Consider the following 20145-nt stretch of genomic DNA (forward strand, 5'->3'; position numbering starts at 1 on the left):
ATTTGTCTTCATAATCCCCCTCTTCCCCCACAGCCCAAGATAGTCAGATGTAAGAACAGCAGTACTGAGAGTAAGAGTAAACTAAATTGTTCCGTCTTCAGTTGCAGCTCTGTCTAAAACAACTACCCGTTATGAGATGGAGCAAGATATGACTAATTGTAAACATTATTTTGCACATCCTCTCCAACACCTGTTGTTGGAGAGGATGTGGAGAAATAGGAACACTTTTACACTGTTGGTAGGATTGTAAACTAGTTCAACCATTATGGAAAACAGTATGGCAATTCCTCAAGGATCTGGAACTAGATGTACCATATGACCCAGCCATCCCATTACTGGGTATATACCCAAAGGATTATAAATTATTCTACTACAAAGACATATGCACACGTATGTTTATTGTGGCACTATTCACAATAGCAAAGACTTGGAATCAACCCAAATGTCCATCAGTGACAGACTGGATTAAGAAAATGTGGCACATATACACCATGGAATACTATGCAGCCATAAAAAAGGATGAGTTTGCGTCCTTTGTAGGGACATGGATGCAGCTGGAAACCATCATTCTTAGCAAACTATCACAAGAAGAGAAAACCAAACACCGCATGTTCTCACTCATAGGTAGGAACTGAACAGTGAGTTCACTTGGACTCAGGAAGGGGAACATCACACACTGGGGCCTATCATGGGGAGAGGAGAGGGGGGAGGGATTGCATTGGGGAGTTATACCTGATATAAATGATGAATTGATGGGTGCTGACGAGTTGATGGGTGCAGCACACCAACATGGCACAAGTATACATATGTAACAAACCTGCACGTTATGCACATGTACCCTAGAACTTAAAGTATAATAAAAAAAAAAGAAAACAAAAAAAAAAAACATTATTTTGACCCTTAGTTAAAAAGTTGTGTGGAAATTCTGTGGAGATTTACCCTGCTGCTGTTTGGAAGCAGGAAGCTGGGGTTCATGGATTAATTCAGTAAATAGCTGCCCTCTGTTAGCCACCTTTCCCCAGAGGGATAGTCATTGGGAAGTAGTCCTCCCCAGTCAGAGTTTCTGCAAGCTGCAATAGAATTGTGGCTAGTCTTAGAATACCAGTCCCCTGGAATTGTTATTCCAGCTTTTAGTGAGGTCTTAAGAATGTAAACTTGAAAGATCGGCGCTGTGCAAACCTTTTCAGGAAGGACACATTTGTAAGTGAAGCCGAAATTGCTTTATCTAAAAATCAGTTCATTTTGAGAATACAGCTAAATGACACAATCGTTCATGACATTTTTTATTATTCTTTCCCAATCTGCTAAAGTCCAAAAGGAATAATGTTGGATTATCTGCTCTTTTGAATTAAATATCCCTGTGTGCCATTCTATTTGCGTACATGACTGAGGCTTTGCAATAGTTGTATGGGATGTGAGGGAATCTTTTTCTTCCAAAAATTGGTAACTGTATAACCCCAAGGAGTCAACTATATTCTGGACTATGAACTTGAATGAAGTTTGCTTACGGCTCAGAAATTATTCAAACCAGAATTCTCAAGAAAAATAATTTTGGTTCATTTCCCATTTTGCATAAAAGAGCAAGCAGTGAGGAAGAATAAATCAAAAGTCATAGCTAATCAAGACTTTATAACTATTTAATGCTTTGTTTATATATTCATCTGGCAATTTTTAGAATTGCTTCAGTTCTATAAATTATCTGGTACATTTGATGATAATAGATAGCCAAATATATGTGTTAATGATCCAAATTGTATTGGGACAGTCACTGTAACCTATACCTTATTTTTTTTTTTTTTTGAGACAGGGTCTTACTCTACCACCCTGGCTGGAGTGCAGTGGCAATCACAGCTCACTGCAACCTCCGCCTGCCAGGCTCAAGTGATCCACTCCTGCTTCCACTTCCCAAGTAGCTGGGACTACAGGTGCACGTCACCATGCCCACCTAATTTTTGTATTTTTTGTAGAGATGGGGTCTCACCATGTTGTCCAGGATGGTCTCGAACCCCTGGACACAAGTGATCTGGCTGCCTCAGCTTCCCACAGTGCTGGGATTACCGGAATCATACATCGCACACAGCAACCTGTACCTTGAGTTACCTTAATTTAAGATTATTTTGAAAGAATACACCATCAATCCAGAACAATCCTCCAACTATTTGAATCATTACAGGCTCTAGGAAAAGAGTTAGCATCTCTCCCATAGGATTCAGATATGAATAGATAGCACCATTAGTACTGCGGTTCCTTCCTCCGGCTCTATTAACCATTCCCAGGAGACAGGAGGAAAAGCACATAAAGCCCATTGCTCTCAGAGCTCTGAGGTCTGTAAATAATTATGCCTTCTTGTTTTTGAGTAAAGTAGAATGAAGTATATTACCACAGTTAATAAACTATATTCAAATTATAGCCTCCAAAGCAACAAAAGCATTCCACACTTTGAAAAGATCATAGTGACTCATTTCCTTTAAAAAGACGTTTCTATTTATAGTTGCCAAAATCAATTATTTTAGTTGTGGTATATTCTTTTTAAATATTTATTACCTTTATAGAATACTGAAAATTTTTAAATTGAAACATATACATTAAGTAATACTCCAATTTAAAATGGAAGAAGTAGGAATTGGAAGAAACATAAATAATTAGAGTGATGTAGAAGCTGAAGTTCTGCTGCAGAATCCTTTGAACCAAACACTTGGCAGCTCCCCAGATCACATTAATTGCCTTTTTGTGTATACATTTCCACTGGCCGACTCGTCATCTTGGCTTCAAATGTAGTCATTGTAACAAGATTGGTAATATTTAAATATTCTTTCCTTCCATGCCTGTCTTATGGAACTAATGGTTTCTGAACACAAACTATTATTTTATCTTTGAAATATTTTTCTAAATATTACTAGTTTTTGTAAAATAGGCCAGATAACACCATAGCTGTCTTTAAAATACTGTCATAGTGGAACTGAAGTTAGAGACATTTTAAATCTCCCACTGCCATAGATAAAAGTCATTTTTGGCCCAGCAGTCTAGAATGCTTCACCTTTCATAACCGGGGACGCCTGAGACACTGGGACTCCCGCACCAGACCAAGGGAACTGAACTCTCTCTGGCCTCATTTCCCTTTGTCACCAACCCCCCATTTTAGTGTCAGATGCCTGTGTCCATACATCATTTTAAAGATCAAAGCCTTACAAATACGTAGATTCCTCAGTAGATTTATAGAATTTAAAGACAAAAATAACTTTAGAAATCATTCTGTTCATCTCCCTCAATCTGTGAGTGACCAAAGCTTACACGCTTGCTATGCAAGAGAGGAGGCAGCCATTTCTCTGAGATGCACACACATTTCAACTGTGGTGGCCTGTGGTAGATAGATGTGTGCCCCATGTCCTCATCTAATGTCTATAGTTGTACTATCTCTAATTTATTCAACCCCTTCCCTGACTTATATTTAAGAGCCAGTACAACCATTGATCTCATAAGCAGTCTTACTGAAATACGTTAATTCTGCAGACTGAATGAATGGTAACCAAAGCTGTCCTTTCATGTAAACATACTTTATATTCTAAATCCAGTTTTCTTTCTATTACCATAACATTTCCTCTGCTAGTGATTTTAATGTTCTTGCTTCCATGGTTGGGGGTTGGGAGGGTGGTGACAGAAGAGAGTACCATTTTCCGTCTGGTATGAATGTGTACAAACAGGGAGGAAGGATACATTTAACCCTTTTTAAATTAAATGTTAAGAAATGTTTCTAAACATACTGAATGCTTTTCCAGTATATCTCTGGTTTTCTCTTGATTCACCACATGAATGGCAGAGAACAAATACATGGATATAAAGTAATATGAGGCTTAGTGTAGTATATATATATTGCTTAACTTTCTCATCTGAGTGTACTATCACATGCTCTAATCCCCGAACTTAATCAGTTCCTGAAGATCTGGAAGGCGGACTGGGCTTCCTCAGCACTGTGTTCTCTTTCTTTTCCAGGATAAAGTCATCATCTCCTCTTACCCTGATATTGCCTTATGTTGCAGCTTTGTTTTTAATATTTCTCCAGACCACAGAAATTTGTAGTTTTGCTAAATAGGCTTATTGACATTGGTCAGTGATGGAGTGATTGGAATAAAACATTGATATGTTGGCCAGGTGCAGTGGCTCACGCCTGTAATCCCAGCACTTTGGGAGACCGAGGCGGGTGGATCACGAGGTCAGGAGATCAAGACCATCCTGGCCAGCACTGTGAAACCCTGTCTCTACTAAAAAAAAATACAGAAAATTAGCCAGGTGTGGTGGTGGGCCCTGTGGTCCCAGCTACTCGGGAGACTGAGGCAGGAGAATGGCGTGAACCTGGGAGGCGGAGCTTGCAGTGAGCCAAGATCACACCACTGCACTCCATCTTGGGCAACAGAGCAAGACTCTGTCGCCAAAAAAAAAAAAAAAAAATTGACATGTTATGACAACTAGTTAATGACCAATTACCATGTGCATTTACCATATGTTAATAAACTTTGAAAGTAGCTATTCATCCTATTTGGATGATTGGAAATTCTTTTTTATAAGCCAACTATGAAACTAAAAACTGACTCACATTCCCAGAACCTAATAAATTTAGGGCATTTTGTAAAATAAATGAATATATCGTTTTCAAATCTCTGTGTCTTATTTCTATTTACTTTTTCTTAGATGTACTGTATGTCAGTGTTTTGGAGGAAACTCTAGGTTTTGCTGTAGAAAGGAGTGAGAGTGAGGTGAGCCCAGGACTGTAAGCGCCAGTCATCCTCATGGTTTCTCTCTTCCTCAGCATTCCTCAGCAGCCTGGCAGCAGACGGCAGGACAGGACTGAAAGGGTTTACCCAGAGCTGTGACTGATATATGGCAAAAACAAAGTGGGGGTGGACACCAAGAGCAGCATTTTGATGGGGTCTACCTTAGAGAGAATTCCACAAGCCTTTAAGACCTGGCTGCAGCCTATCCTTCCAGCCTTCTCTCCCACCAACCTCCATTCCCTCCATTCTGCAGCGTAAGAGCTGCTTCTGGTTCCTGGCCAGCCCCTCTGCTCGTGTGTTCTCTCCTTGCCCAGATTCTCATCATTTTTTCCTCACTAACTCGTACTTACCCTTCAAGAATCAACTCAAGAGTCTCTTCCTTGAAGCAGTCTTCTGTGATCCGTCCCCACCACGCTGGGCTGTGTGTCCCAGCTTTAGATGCTCAGAGAACTCTTCACACATGTATCTCAGCATTCACCGTCTGTGATTGGAATTATTTATGCTTAGTTCTTTTTCTGTCATTACACTATTAGGTCTTTGAGAAAAAGTGATTGATTATCATAACCATGCTTGTAACCCAATGCTATGTATAGTCCTTTGGCAGATAGTAGGCATGCACTAAATGTGCATTCTAAACTAAAAGTGTGGGATTTTAGCTATCAGAAAGGGAATGTATTAGGACAATAACAAACTTTATTCTTTTGAATTACCACATCATTTTTGAAGTGTTAAGTGGCTCTCCAGAAATAAACTGTACCCAAGAGTACTGCCATGTCTCGGGAGTCACTTTATGTGGATTTGGATGTGTGTATGTTTATAACTGTTTTAAAAGCCCTAGTTTTTTAAAAAAGCATTTCTCCAAGAAAGGCCATGGAGCAGTAATTTCTGAAGCTCATGCCTCTGACCTTTCCAGATTGTATAACCTAATTTTGTTGGGATTCTTGATCACAGGTTGTATAGAGTAGGGAATGAGTTAGCACCTTAGGTAATATGCTTAGAAAAAGATAAAATAGTGGGAAGATACACATAAGAAAGAAAGTCTGGTAAATGCAGGAAGATTTGGAGAGGGATGAAGTGACTGTATAATTAGTGAATCTTGGAAATTTATCTTTTATCCGAATAAAATTTTGTATATAATGTGAATGTCCGAAATTCCTTGGACTCTCAGGCTGAAACTAATTAAAATGTTGAAGAGCTTTATGTGATATTTGGGCATAGTGGGAGTGTTCTGGTCAGATTTTGTTTTATCTTCTACGTGGAATGGTTATACATCTATATAGCATCTGTACTTTCCAAAAGATTTGCCTGTTCATCAACAGCAAGTACTCAGCAGCTTTCTTCTAAATTAAGTCAACAGTAATTTTCAATTTGGAGACAGGAGTCAAACCCTAAAACTGGTAGCCAAAGAAAAGAGTGCTTGGTTTTACAGTATCTAGAGGGGACTGTTAGGTAGGATGCCTTGTTTTAAAAGCCATCTATTTCATGTCTACTATTTAGATAGTGAAAAATGGAATTAGTCTGACCCATAACTCTTCGATGTCATCTCTTCTTTAGTGGTATTGGAAGGAACTGGCCCTGGGCCTCGGGAGGCAGCAGTATTCTGGCAGAATTTGGAACCCTGCATTTGGAGTTTATGCACTTGAGCCACTTATCAGGAAACCCCATCTTTGCTGAAAAGGTGAGATTTTTCAATGTGCCTTGGCCTGCAAAGCAACACTTATGAGAAACAGTATCCTCTCTGAGAAGGTTTAGGAATTTTTGAGGTGGAAATAACAACCAAATTTGTTATAGCTCTTTCTGAAGTTTTGCAACATGCAGCATTTCAATGAGCCAAACTGTAAACCTACAGCCTTTCCAGTGCACCGCTCTAGCTCAGGATGTGAGGACACGGCTTCCACCTCTGGTTCCCTCTACCTTAAGTTAGTTGCTTAACTCATGTGAAGTTTATGTCCGTATCTAAAAATATTTAGTACTAAATGCACTGCATGAGCCAACTATGTGAAATACAGACTGAAAGTATTATACAAATGTGATGTTGCACCTGAATTGGTCCCTCATTTTCCGAAAGCAAACCCATCGATATTTGGATAAATTCATGTTCCCCCCATCACTCTACCTTTATTTTCAAGATGCTTTTTGGCTTCCCTTTACAGTAAAATTCCTTGAAAGAGTCGTCTCTGTTGTCTGCTTTTCAAGTCTCTTGAACCTGCTTCAGTAGGACTTTTCCCCCAGCCACACTTGTTGCAGTGACCAGTGAGCACCACAGTGCTAAAGCCACTTACCCATTCTCCTCCCCTTCATCTTCCTTGCCTTCTCAGCATTCGACACAGTCAGTTCTTCGTTCCTGAGATACACTTTGCGCATGGCATGTAATGCTGTCCCAGTTTGTCTCCTTTTTTGCTGGATGCTCTTTCTGTCTTCCTTTTTGTGTCCTCCTCAACACCCCAACCTCTAAATATTGGAAAGCCCTAGCACTCAATCGTGTGCCTCTTCTTTTTTATATTCACTCCCTGCATTGTTACATCCAGTCTCTGGGCTTGGCATACCATCTCTATACTCTAGACTCCAAGTTTATTATTTCAGTCCCAACCCGTTCCTGAACTCCAGACTCTATATCTGTTTATTAAACATCTCCACTAAGAGGTCTGATAGACAAGTCCCACTTAAAATGTCTCAGGCTCAACGCCTAGACCTGCTTCTCCTCCAGTCTTTGCTATCTTGGTAAATGGCATCTCACTGTACCCAGTGGTCAGCCAAAGATCTTGAGATCCTCCTGGTTCTTCTTTTTGGTAAACCCCAGGCCCAATTCCACTAAGAAATCCTTTGGGTGTCTCGCTGCCTCTACTGCTGTCCTGATCTGGGATCCATCATGTCACCTGGACTATACACCTGACCACCACTTCCTCTCTTGCCCCCTCAGCCTTCCCATGACACTCGAGTGAAATAGGCCCTTACTGTGACCTGTGGGGCCTGGGTGACCTGGGCCCTGGCTCTCCTCTCATCTCCTCTGCCTGCTGACATTCTCCGCTTTGCCTCCTCACCTCTGGCCTCAGTGGCCTTGCAAACCTGCTGTTTCCTCAGGGCCTTTGTACTTGCTCCGCTCTCTGTTTCGAGTGCTCTTCCTCCACATTTCCATGTGGCCTGCCCCCTCACTTCTTTAATATTCTGCTCAAACACCTCTGCCTTGCCAGGCCACTCTGACTAACATGGGATAGCCTCTCCACATCACCGTGTCCCATTACTCTCAATCAGCTCCAGCTACCGTAACAAAAACGCAGCCAGAAACAACAGAAATTTCTTTCTTACAGTTCTGGAGGCTGGGAAATCCAAGATCAAACTACCAATGAGGTAGGTTTCATTCTGAGCCTCTTCCCTGAACTTTTAGACAGTGAGCACTGTCCCAGTGTTTGTTCACATGATGTTGTCTTTGTGCTCTGAGGGAGAGAAGGAGTCACAGAGAGAGAGCTCTTGTGTCTCTTATGAGGGCACTAATCCCATTTAATGGTCTACCGTCATAACCTAATTGCCATCTCCAAATAAATCTCCAAATACAATCACACAGGGAAGTAGGGTTTCAGCATATGAATTTAGGGGTATGCAGTTCAACCCGTAGCACCCTCTTATTTTTTTCCACAGTATTTACCATCTCCTGATGTACTCTACAGTTAGATGTTACTTAACAGTGTTTCAGTCAACAATGGACCACATATGTGACAGTGGTCCTGTAAGTTTATAATGGAGTTGAAAAAATTCCTATGGCCTCGTGACATCATAGCCATCATAATGTCATAGTGCAATGCATTACTTACTTGTTTGTGGTGGTGATGGCATAAACATACTCTACTGCCAGTCATATAAAAGTATACAAAAAAACTAGCCGGGCGTGGTGGCGGGCGCCTGTAGTCCCAGCTACTCGGGAGGCTGAGGCAGGAGAATGGCGTGAACCCGGGAGGCAGAGCATGCAGTGAGCCAAGATCGTGCCACTGCACTCCAGCCTGGGCAACAGAGCGAGACTCCGTCTCAAAAAAAAAAAAAAAAAAAAAAAAGTATAGCACGTATAATTATGTACAGTACATAATATTTGATAAAGTAAATGACTGCATTACTGATTTATGTACTACTATCATTTTTATTGTTATTTTAGAATGTACCACTTTTGTTTTAAGTTACCTGTAGAAGCAAGGTCCTTCTAGAGGTATTCCTCTTGAAGGCATTGTTATCACAGGAGGTGACAGCTCCATGCATGCTACTGCCCCAAAAGACCTTCCAGTGGGATAAGATGTAGAGGTGGAAGGCAATGATATTGATGCTCCTGCTCTGTATAGTCCAAAGCTAGTGTGCATATGTGTCTTAGCTTTTAACAAAAAGTTTAAAAAGTTAAACAACTTTAAAAAGAAATTTTAAATAGAAAAAAGCTTATAGATAAGAATATAAAGAAAAAAATGTTTTGGTACAACTATACAAAGTGTGTTTTAAGCTAATGGTTATTACAAAAGAGTCAATTTTTTTTTAAATTAAAAAGCTTATACAGTAAAATTACAGTAATCTAAGGTTAATTTATTATTGAAGAAAGAAAGATACTTTTACAAATGTATTGATAATGGCTAAGTATACCGTGTTTATAAAGTTTACAGTAGTACACAGTAACGTCCCAGGCCTTCACATTCACTCATTACTCACTCACTAACTCATCTATTGCAACTTCTAGTCCTGCGAGTTTCATTCATGAAAAGTGTTCTATACAAAGTGCCCTGTATTTATATATAGGGTTAACCCTATAGAAAGGTATCGTTTTTCATCTTTTATAGTGTGCTTTTCTATGTTTAGATACACAAATACTTCAGTAGAGTAACATACACTACACAGGTTTGTAGCCTACAAACAGTAGGCTGTGCCAACTGCATTTGTGACAGTGTACTCTATGATGTTTGTACAGCAGTGAAAATGCCTGTGTTTCCCAGCATGTATCCCTGTCATTAAGTGACACTTAACTATCCTTACGTATTTATGTATCTATTTCTTTCTTTATTGTCTGTCCCATCCCACTAGGATGCACAATTCTGAGTACGGTGACTTTGTGTATCCACTGGCCCCTTGTTCCTAGGATGGCATCTGGCTAATGGTAGATAACTAATCAGTGTGACTATATTCACTTACTGCTATTATGTTTGTAATAATAAGCTAACAGCAATTATCTTTGTTCTAACTCTGCATCATTTAAGTCCACTTATTTTTTCTAAAATGGAAAAATATGTTCAAGAAGAAGAAGAATGGCATGAAAATTGTTTTTCAGATTTTCACAGTAACATTTTATTTTCTATTATAGGTAATGAATATTCGAACAGTACTGAACAAACTGGAAAAACCACAAGGCCTTTATCCTAACTATCTGAATCCCAGTAGTGGACAGTGGGGTCAACGTAAGTCAGAAAACTCGCATTATTATAGCTCTTTATGGTACTGTACTCGTCGAGGGAGAGGAAGCACAAAAGCAGCACAGATTTTGTTGAGAAATGTTTAGAAGAGGAGAAAACGGCATGGCTCCTTTTTTTTTGAGACGGAGTCTCGCTCTGTCGCCCAGGCTGGAGGGCAGTGGTCGGATCTCAGCTCACTGCAAGCTCTGCCTCCCGGGTTTACGCCATTCTCCCGCCTCAGCCTCCCGAGTAGCTGGGACTACAGGCGCCCGCCACCTCGCCCGGCTAGTTTTTTGCATTTTTTAGTAGAGACAGGGTTTCACCGTGTTCGCCAGGATGGTCTCGATCTCCTGACCTCGTGATCTGCCCGTCTCGGCCTCCCAAAGTGCTGGGATTACAGGCTTGAGCCACCGCGCCCAGCCATGGCTCCTTTAATAAACAGGCTTCTATCATCAAGATTGTGTTACCAGGAAACTGGATTGTGTATTGTTCATATATAACTCCAAGTGTGATGACATATAAGCACATTTAAAGCTATTAATAAGAAAGAGAAGATCTGGCCAGAGTAGTGTGGGGATGATAACCTGTAACAAGCTGGTCATGTGGATAGAAAGGAAATTCATTCCTTTGTATTAATGACTATGAGGGTTTTATAGAGAGTAGGTAGACCATTCTGCTTCCTAACATTCTCTATTTCTACGGGACTATATAATGAGAGGGAGCCTGAATTTTTAGGAGTTGGGAAATTGGAAGAGCAAACAGCCTGTTTTTCTCTACTTAATTTTAAGCTGCCAGATAAAGGTTTCTTGCCAGTAGAATTACCTTTAGGATGGAAGAAAGTATTGCACAAGGACTTTTGATCCTAGAAGCCTGCACTTAAGACTCTTCCGATGATTTTGAGCAGGGGCGTAAAGATTCAGAGTAGTTGAAAGAAATGTTCTCAAGCTGATTTGGAAAAACAGTGGTAGATTAAATAGCAACTGAAAACAAATGAAGAATATTGAGATGCCCAGCTGTGGCAAGAGTACACTGCCTTAAGATTTTACTCTTAATTTGGGTTTTTTCTTTATATTTTAATGTCATGTTCTTAGATACCTCACTGTTACTTTAGAAGTACTTTTCTTAAAGAATAATAGGAAAGAATGTGCTAAAATCCATATGCTAAAATATGTCTGTAGCTCTGGAAGGCCTAGCCATTGAAACCTTAGGGCTATAATCAAGGTTACCACTTACGTAAATGTGGTCAACAGATCACTGGAAGTCCTTGAGACCTCTGAAGAGGCCCACAAGGTCAAAACTATTTTTATTATAATACTAATATAATATATTAAGACATATAATACATGTCTTAGTCATATTTACTAAGCCAGTACACCGTGTCTTGCATTTAGTAGGTGTTTACATACTTAAATTTTGTGAATACATATATGCTCTGTATCTCATCTCTCTTTCTGCCTGTGCTGTTTAATAGTGGTGCTTTAAAAGACTTTTTGCCTTTTCTAAAATGTTGATATTTACACCTACAGTGTTAGGTGAAACGCTGAAGCCTCACTGAGAACAAAGGCAAACAAACACCAAATAGTACTAATACTCGTATTCTTTCTTTTTTTTTTTTTCTTTTTTGTGGGACAGTGGCTCACTGTGTCACACAGGCTGGAGTACAGTGGCATGATCTCAGCCCATTGCAACTTCTGCCTCCTGGGCTCATGCTGGGTTCAAGCGATCTTCCCACCTCGGCCCCCCTGAGTAGCTGGGACTACAGGTGCACACTGCCATGCTCAGCCAATTTTTAAATTTTTTTTTTTTTTGGTAGAGACAAGGTCTCATTATATTTCCCAGATTGGCCTCAAACTTCTAGGCTTGAGCAATCCCATTCCCTTGGCCTCCCAATGCTGGGGTTACAGGCATGAGCCACCACACCAGCCCCCCATTGTATTCTTAGTAGCATTTTTTAAAAGGATACCAGTTTCACTTATGAATGTGCTTAATGAAACAGTAAAAAAAAAAAAAAAAAAATAGTGATTCTAGTAAATATCAACCCTGGAGTACACACATTTGTCATATTCTATGAGATGAAATGGAAAGTACTCAGAAATCACTCCTGCTGAATTCTGAAAAATGGTAGTTGCATCAAGGAAAAGCTCTTGGGTGTTTGAGTTGCAAGCTGAACTAGCCACTTACTGTTTCATGGATTCAACATTTTTACTTGAAAGAACAACTTAAAAAAAAAAATGGTTATTTAGGCTAGGTAATTGGGAGCCATATTCTTGAAAATGAGCTTGTCACTTCAGGAAAAGTCACGGTATTTGTGCCAATGATTATAATCCAAGTTTCTAAATAAAAAATAGAATTTTGGAAAACTTGTACATGCTACCATGAACTTGACACAAATACTTTTCCTATTAGATTGATGATGATATTAACAAATGTGGTTTTCTGACGTTGTATAGTGGAACCTGTCAGTATTTGAAAGATCTGCATAATTCAGTGAGCCAGTATTTTCCAAATGACCAAAGCATGATATTATAAGATCATACATGGAAAACAATCTATGTAAAGTACAAGATAGACCAATGGATTTTAATGTAACAATACAAAAATTCATTGATGTAATTTCTAATTTTACAACGCAATTAACCTTTAAAAAAGAAACCACTTGTTGACTATTATAGTATCAAAGAAAAATATCCACAATTGTGTGAAAAGTCTGTTAAGATATCCTTTCTTTTTCTGACTATATTACTGTGTGAGGCTGACTTTTCTTGATGTATTACAGCCAAAACAGCATATAGCAAAGGATTGAAAGTAGGGCAGGCATGAGTATCCAGCTGTCTCCTATCAAGACAAACAAGAAAGAGATATGCAAAAATGTGAAATTGTGTCAGTCTTCTCACTAATTTTTTGTTTTGTTTTGTAAAATATAACTTTTTTGAAAAATTACATATGTTAATGGGCATGTAATTATTATTGTAAATGAAATGAGAAAAGTATTTTTAAATTATTTTAATTTTCCAATGTAGTAAATATAGGTATTACTTACATAAATTATTTGGGGTACCCATTTCTTTTGAAGATTACAAAAGGGTGCTGAGACTCAACAGTTTGAGGGCCACTAGAGGACTGGGGATAAAACAACTTGTGTATATTTCCGTTGTTGTTGTTGTTGTTATTGTTATTGTTGTTGTTTGAGATGCAGTCTCGCTCTGTCACCCAGGCTGGAGTGCAGTGGCATAATCTCAGCTCATTGCAACCTCCCTGTCTCATGCTCAAGCAATTCTCCTGCCTCAGCCTCCCGAGTAGCTGAGACTATAGGCGCGTACCACCACACCCAGCTAATTTCTGTTTTTTTAATAGAGATGAGGGTTTCACCATGTTAGCCAGGCTGGTCTCGAACTCCTGACCTCAGGTGATCCACCCTCCCCAGCCTCCCAAAGTGCTGGGATTACAGGCGTGAGACACCACGCTGGGCCTGCCTCTGCTTTTAATGGTTGTTCTGCCTGTTCTCTTTTAACAGTTGCCCCTGCTCCTCAGTTGTGGCTGAAAGGCAGTATCCGGTCCTGGTCACTGATAATATGAACTGATCTTGTTACTATTGAGGCCAGATGGCAGGGTTTCATGTCTGTACACAGAGCATTTATCATCCTTTGATTTCTGTAACAGCCATCCATCTATCTGTATCTAATCTAGCTAGCTATGTGTAGTGTCACTAGCATCATTGGGGGATTGTTTCAGAGAGAGAAATTCAGATGAAGTCAACAAAAATTTTACAAGGGAGATATTGAGTATTTTAATTCTTCTTTGTCTTGATTCTTTTGCTACTTGCTTTTTCTCTTTTTTAGACATTACAAATCCTTTTATGGGACCTATTCTTATGAAGAAAAGAATAAATTACTCCTTCAGAGAAAAGCGTTAATATTTGACTGACTATAGTACACCTCACCTTTAGAGCAGCTGGACATAAAAATACCGTATTATGTTCTTTCTAGAAGTAGGTTGATCCTTTCCTACTGATAAAATCAGGCCTACTCTTCCCCACATCCGCTAAGATGTTTACACAGGACAGTGTTGACAAACAGCCATCCAGGCCTGAAGGAAGCTTAGTGAGTGATATGCTAAATTAATGAGAAGACCTGTTTCTCCTCTACGTTTCTTTGTCTGAAGTTTTTATAGGCAGGAGATTTTAAAAATAGAAAACTAGCAAATACCAAAATTAATTAAAACAAATGTATTCTTATGTAACACTTTTTTCTTTTTTTAAAAAAATCCCCAAATGCCCGAACTCGCTTCTTCCATCTATTAGAAAATCATAACCCAAGGGGAGGAAAACATCAAGCTCCTTCTGGCCGTTGGTTTTCAGCTCTCATTGCTTTAACTCCAGAGGACATGTCTGGATCCTGGCCATCGTTTCCTATCACTTCATGGAGTCAGTGTTGTTTTGACAATGCCAGCGCGGGATTTGCTTTTCCACGCATCACTTGCATTGGTCTCCTACAATGATATTGATAACAACAGGGTTTATTATTGATGAGTTCGTACTTAGTCTATTTAGTTTGTAAATGTCAGAGGTTTCTGTGTTGATTTAGGAAACTGTAAAGGTCACTTCAAGAATGAGATTTAGAATTTTTAAAATATATTTTTACACTAAAATTTAAACTATAATTCTACACTTTCTGCAATAAGAAAATCACATACTTAACTACTTTAAAACATGGCTCTTTAGCTTGGATAGTTACAGCCCTTTATTAGGGTAGACATAGAAGAATTTTGCTTTGCTCATCAATTATTTGTTGAGTACCTACCATGGGCAAGACACTTTCCAGGGGCTGGGGTGGACTGGAAAACATAATAGGTCTGGTCTCTGCCCTCTTGGTTCATGATCTCGTGGAGGAGACAGAAGAAAATGTTACCACATTATGAAATTGCAGGTGATAAATGTGTGCGATCAAAAAGTGTGTGACAAGGGAACCTAGTGGGATTGTCAGAGAACACGCCTTTGAGGGAGTGCCATTTGATCCCAGGTATGAAGTATGAGTAAGAACTACTAAAGAAGGGGAAGGGGGTCCTAGGGTCCATTTCATGCAGAGAACAAGGCCTATAGAAGCCCTGCCTGAGATGAGATGGAGCCTGATGTTTTTGAGGAACCAAAAGAAGGGCTGTATAGCAAGTGAGCAGAAAGCAAATGGAGCCAGACTGAATGGCATAGAGAAGATTGAGATCTTGCGTGGCACCAGACACACAGGATTGGGCTTCGAGTAAAGGGTAATCACGTTCATGTATTAAGAGGGCTACTCTGACATTAATGTGGGGAACAAATTGAAGGAGCACTGTCATTAGAACTCTGGGCCAGACGTGGTGGCTCATGTCTGTAATCCCAGCACTTTTGGAAGGCTGAGGCGAGTGGATCACCTGAGGTCAGGAGTTCAATACCAGCCTGGCCAACATGGTGAAACCCCGTCTCTACTAAAAATACAAAAATTAGCCAGATGTGGTGGCGAGTGCCTGTAATCCCAACTACTCGGGAGGCTGAGGCAGGACAGTCACTTGAACCTGGGAGACAGAGGTTGCTGTGAGCTGAGATCGCGCCATTGCACTCCAGCCTGGTGACAGAGCAAGACTCTGTCTCAAAAAAAAAAGAAAAAAAAATGAGGATACCTATCCTATAGTTGTGAGATTGTTGATAATACATGTAGTGGATCCGGCATATAAATGGCAGTGAAGGTGGACTGTAGGAATGGAGTATTAGGAGGAAAAATTTCTTCTGCCTCGTATTCTTTCTGACTGCCCCTGTCCCATAGGTATTTGGGATTCATAGCGCTAGAAAATTTATCAAACAATAATAGGCTGAGCACAGTGGTTCATGCTTATAATCCCTCTTCTTTGAGAGGCCCAGGTGGGGGGATCGCATGAGGCCAGGAGTTGTAGATCAGCTGAGGCAACATAGCGAGATGCCGCCTCTACAAAAAATTTAAAAATGAGCCTGGCGTGGTGATGCATGCTTGCAGTCCCAGCCACTTGGGAGGCTAAGGCAGGAGGATCGCTTGAGCTCAGGAGTTTGAGGTTATCGTGAGCTGTCATCGTGCCTCTGCACTCCAGCCTGGGTGACAGAGTGAGATTAGAAATAATAATAATGGCAATGAACCTGAAGAGCTTCTTGTTTAATGTATTACAAACCACTTGTTAAAAAAGATTTGTTAATATTCATAGCTTTGCCAGAATTTTATATTATTCAGAACTAAAGCAAATAAAAATGTATTTAAATATATACTGTGAACATTTTAGTTGGATATTTTTCACTAGAGAACCAGATTTTTAGAATTAGGGGTGATTACATATCTTTTATCTTCCATGTTTACAAAACTACTCTGGTAATTATTTAGAGTATGTTACATTAGTTAATAGCCCATCTGCTCATTTCAGAATATCTTTCTGAAAATAAAATATTTGTTGGAATTTAAATGTAACAGTGACTTGCAGTTGACATAGGGTTGCATCCTAGTTGCTAATGTGATTTTGCTCCTTTATCTGAATTAAAAGCTCAATCACTCTAAAATTCATTTCCCTCTCTTTCCAGATCATGTATCAGTTGGAGGTCTTGGAGACAGCTTCTATGAATATTTGCTGAAGGCCTGGTTAATGTCTGACAAGACAGATCTGGAAGCTAAGAAGATGTATTTTGATGCTGTTCAGGTAACCCAATATTTAAATCTTCTTTGCCACTCAGCCCTAACTTATAACTTTTATATTAATCAATTTTTAATGAATAAGTGATGTACTACATTAATGAGTTACAAAATACTTCCAGTTAGGTAGAGTTCGATATCTGCTAATATCATAATAATAGTAATCATATTTGATGTTTATTTCTAATTGGGCAGCTAAAGTTTTTGCATGGTTTAAACCTCAGTTAAGAGTCACATATCTGAAAAAGTCATATTCTTTCATAAATATGAATTATCTCCTTAGGACCACAATTTATATTATGTGGGAGGAAATCCTGAATTTGTATTCTGACAATTGCCTAAGTTAAAATTGCCCAAGAAGACAGAGAGTCCCAATGGCTACCTCCATGTGAAGTAAACTTGTCCCCAGAGATATGTGGACAGTACTCTAAGGAAATCCACACATAAAAATCTGAATAAACTCGTATTTAAGGGAAGATCATTAATAGTATCAAAGATTCTTTACAGTGGAGAAGTAAGAGGCAACAGTTGTGTGTTGAATTGCCTACCATGTGCTAAGCAGTGTGTTAGGGTAGCTCCTTTAAATGAAATGGTGGAGGTGGGTTGTTTTTTTTCTCTCCCACAGTGCTTGAGATATTACTCAGCCAGTTTTACAGATAAAGTTGCTGTACCTCAGAGAAATTACATGTCAAACCAAAATTAAGATTAAAGTTTGTCTGTATCAACACCTATTCCTTTTAACTCATTCACTGTGGATTTATTTGTAAGAATTTCCATTCTACATTTAAATCTTCATTTACTAATTTGCAAGCAGTAAGTTAGTAAGGTAAGTTAGAAACTACTTAAAGTCTCTAGGAGGAGGCCAGTATAAAAGTAAACTAAGAAACACCTCCAGTTAAGCCTCAATCAAAACCGAAAATAAAATTAGAAAGTAAATCAAGTCAGGAAGAAAATTATTTTATCTAAAATATTTATACTCTTCAGGAACAAAATTTTTTAGTGGAATCAGGTGTTTTTGTGATTATTTTATGTGGTAACACATATATTCTTTTAATATTATCAAGGCTTCTCAAGTAGTGTTGTAAAATAGTGGCTCAGTCCTCAGAAAAAGTTTCTTTGTCTTGACAGTTTAGAAAGTTTTTAATAAAGTGTTAATTCATAGGAAAAAAATGGAAATTTTTAATCCCAAAGATGTAGCCATTATAAAATTGGTCTTTCGAACAAGAGGTCTGGGTTATTTTGACATAGGCATACTTGTTTATTTAAATATAAATGCACCTTGCTTTGTTCTGGTTAACTACACTGAGTATGACATTGGTTTCCTTTACAAGTCTTCACTACTTCCCATGCAGGAACCAGAAGCGCCTTAGTGAGAACATTGGCCTACATTTGGCACAGCCTTTATAAAGGCATGTGATTAACATCAAAAGCAAACTAGGATATGATCCACATGGCCTCTTTTAGGTTTATTTTTCCTCACTGCTATGAGGTTTCAGATTTTAATCTAGGGAGTTCTCCATATTTTATAGTTTCCATTCTGTCATCCTCTAATTACCATACTGGCAGACATTTTAATTGTTCTAATCTTAAATTGGCCCTCTGAGATCTTGATGTACAAAAAAAGACAACTTTGAAATATTATTTGAAATAGTTTCTTCCTAGTTCCTAAAACCATACCTACACAACTTTTAGTATATTGTAATCAGACAAATCATTGACAGGAAAATCCATTAAGAACAAATGAAGTCAAAGTGTTTCCTGCTTCTCTTAGTAGTAAAAGCTAATTTTCATTGCATTGTATATTTTCAACTTAGAAAGCAAAGCTAGAACAACTAAATTTGTGTTTTGAGAAGTAGCAGCATCTTATACAGCAAAGTTTCTTTCTGTTAAGTTGTACTTTAGAAGATTATTGTAACCAAGGGGAGGATGCTGCACACTATTGTTCTTGACAGTTGATTACTGAAGATACGGTTACTCTGTTGTAGCTTCAAGTAAATTTTGGGAAGCATTTAATCCCAGAGTGGTATGTTTTATTTGATTATTTTAGTAACAAAATATTTTGAGCTTTCAACTGTCTATCATGGCCCTATCTGGAGATTACACTAGGAACTCACAATGGTAAATGATACCTGGGCAGATGACTTATCAGACACTTATGATTCTGAAGCCTTCATCAAACCAATTTTTAAATCAATTATAGAAGGATTAAATCACAAAATATATAGTACCCTTTTTTCTAATCAATTATCTGTAGCCTTGACACAGTTTTTTCAGATCTACTAAAGACTATCCTTCTTTGTATTTATTTATATTTTCCCATGGCCACACAAAATTATTGCTTTGAAGGTCTTGGAATTTCATTGTAGCTTTTATTAAAAGGTAGCAACTTGGTCCGAATCATGCCAGAAATAATATTGTACTTTATTTAGGATCCATAACAGGGTAATAATGTTTCTCTAATTCATGCTCAAAAGCTATTACTCTTGCCATGTAGAAAGAATAATTTCTAGGGTTATGAACAAGTATCTGCTTGAAGGACTTTATTGCAATTTTTGTTATGAGAAGTATAAATAGCTAAGATCTTCAGTTGCATAAAATAAGAATGAAATATTAATGTAATAACTAAACCATCAATAACATTAGCTTAACCACAGTTAATGAGCACAGTAATATGTTCATTTATTTCTTACCATCTTAGTTTCATTCGTTTATTTCTAATAAAGGTAGGAAAGGTTTTAGCTTCCTGTGTATTCATTTTCATTCATTCTTCTCTATCACAAGTTTTTTTCTGTGTCTATTCCCAAATGTGCTTCCTAACAAATCCCTGTCTCTTGATAGCAGTGTACAGGTATAGACACAGTCATGGCCTTTTTCCTTCCATGAAGTAATTGTGGGGCAGCAGGGAGAGCATTTTCTGTTAGAGTAATTGGAGATTATTTTTGCTTTTTAAAATATAAGGCATATTTTATTTGTCTGTCTAGTTTAAGAGAATATCAACAGACCTGGGATAGAAATAAAAGATGTTTTATAAATCATTTTTGTAAACATTATCATTTCTCCCAAATTTAAAGATTTTTATTCCAATTTTTAAAATATATACATTTATTCATTATATAATAGTGTGCTTTTTAATAGAAGTATTAGGGAGGAACTTGATTCAAGTGTCACCACATTGGAGATGTAAATGATAATTATAAATTACTTTTATCACGTGCCACTTGCATTAGTGACTGCTTTATGAGCAAAATGTGTCAGAGTCCTATCAGGAGATCCTGTTGTTCC

The 20145-nt window shown here is 38.5% G+C and overlaps 1 protein-coding gene across 1 annotated transcript in view; it reads left to right on the top strand.

The window, feature by feature from the left end:
• Nucleotides 1-20145, top strand: part of MAN1A1 (mannosidase, alpha, class 1A, member 1) — a 166967-nt gene that overhangs the window by 135295 nt on the left and 11527 nt on the right. The window contains exons 7-9 of the mRNA XM_011942954.1: nucleotides 6324-6447; nucleotides 10096-10189; nucleotides 16755-16870. Coding sequence (XP_011798344.1) covers nucleotides 6324-6447; nucleotides 10096-10189; nucleotides 16755-16870 — 334 coding nt within the window. The remainder of the gene's footprint in view (nucleotides 1-6323; nucleotides 6448-10095; nucleotides 10190-16754; nucleotides 16871-20145) is intronic.

The sequence above is a fragment of the Colobus angolensis genome, unplaced genomic scaffold (assembly GCF_000951035.1).
Source record: "Colobus angolensis palliatus isolate OR3802 unplaced genomic scaffold, Cang.pa_1.0 Scaffold213, whole genome shotgun sequence".
NCBI lineage: Eukaryota > Metazoa > Chordata > Mammalia > Primates > Cercopithecidae > Colobus > Colobus angolensis.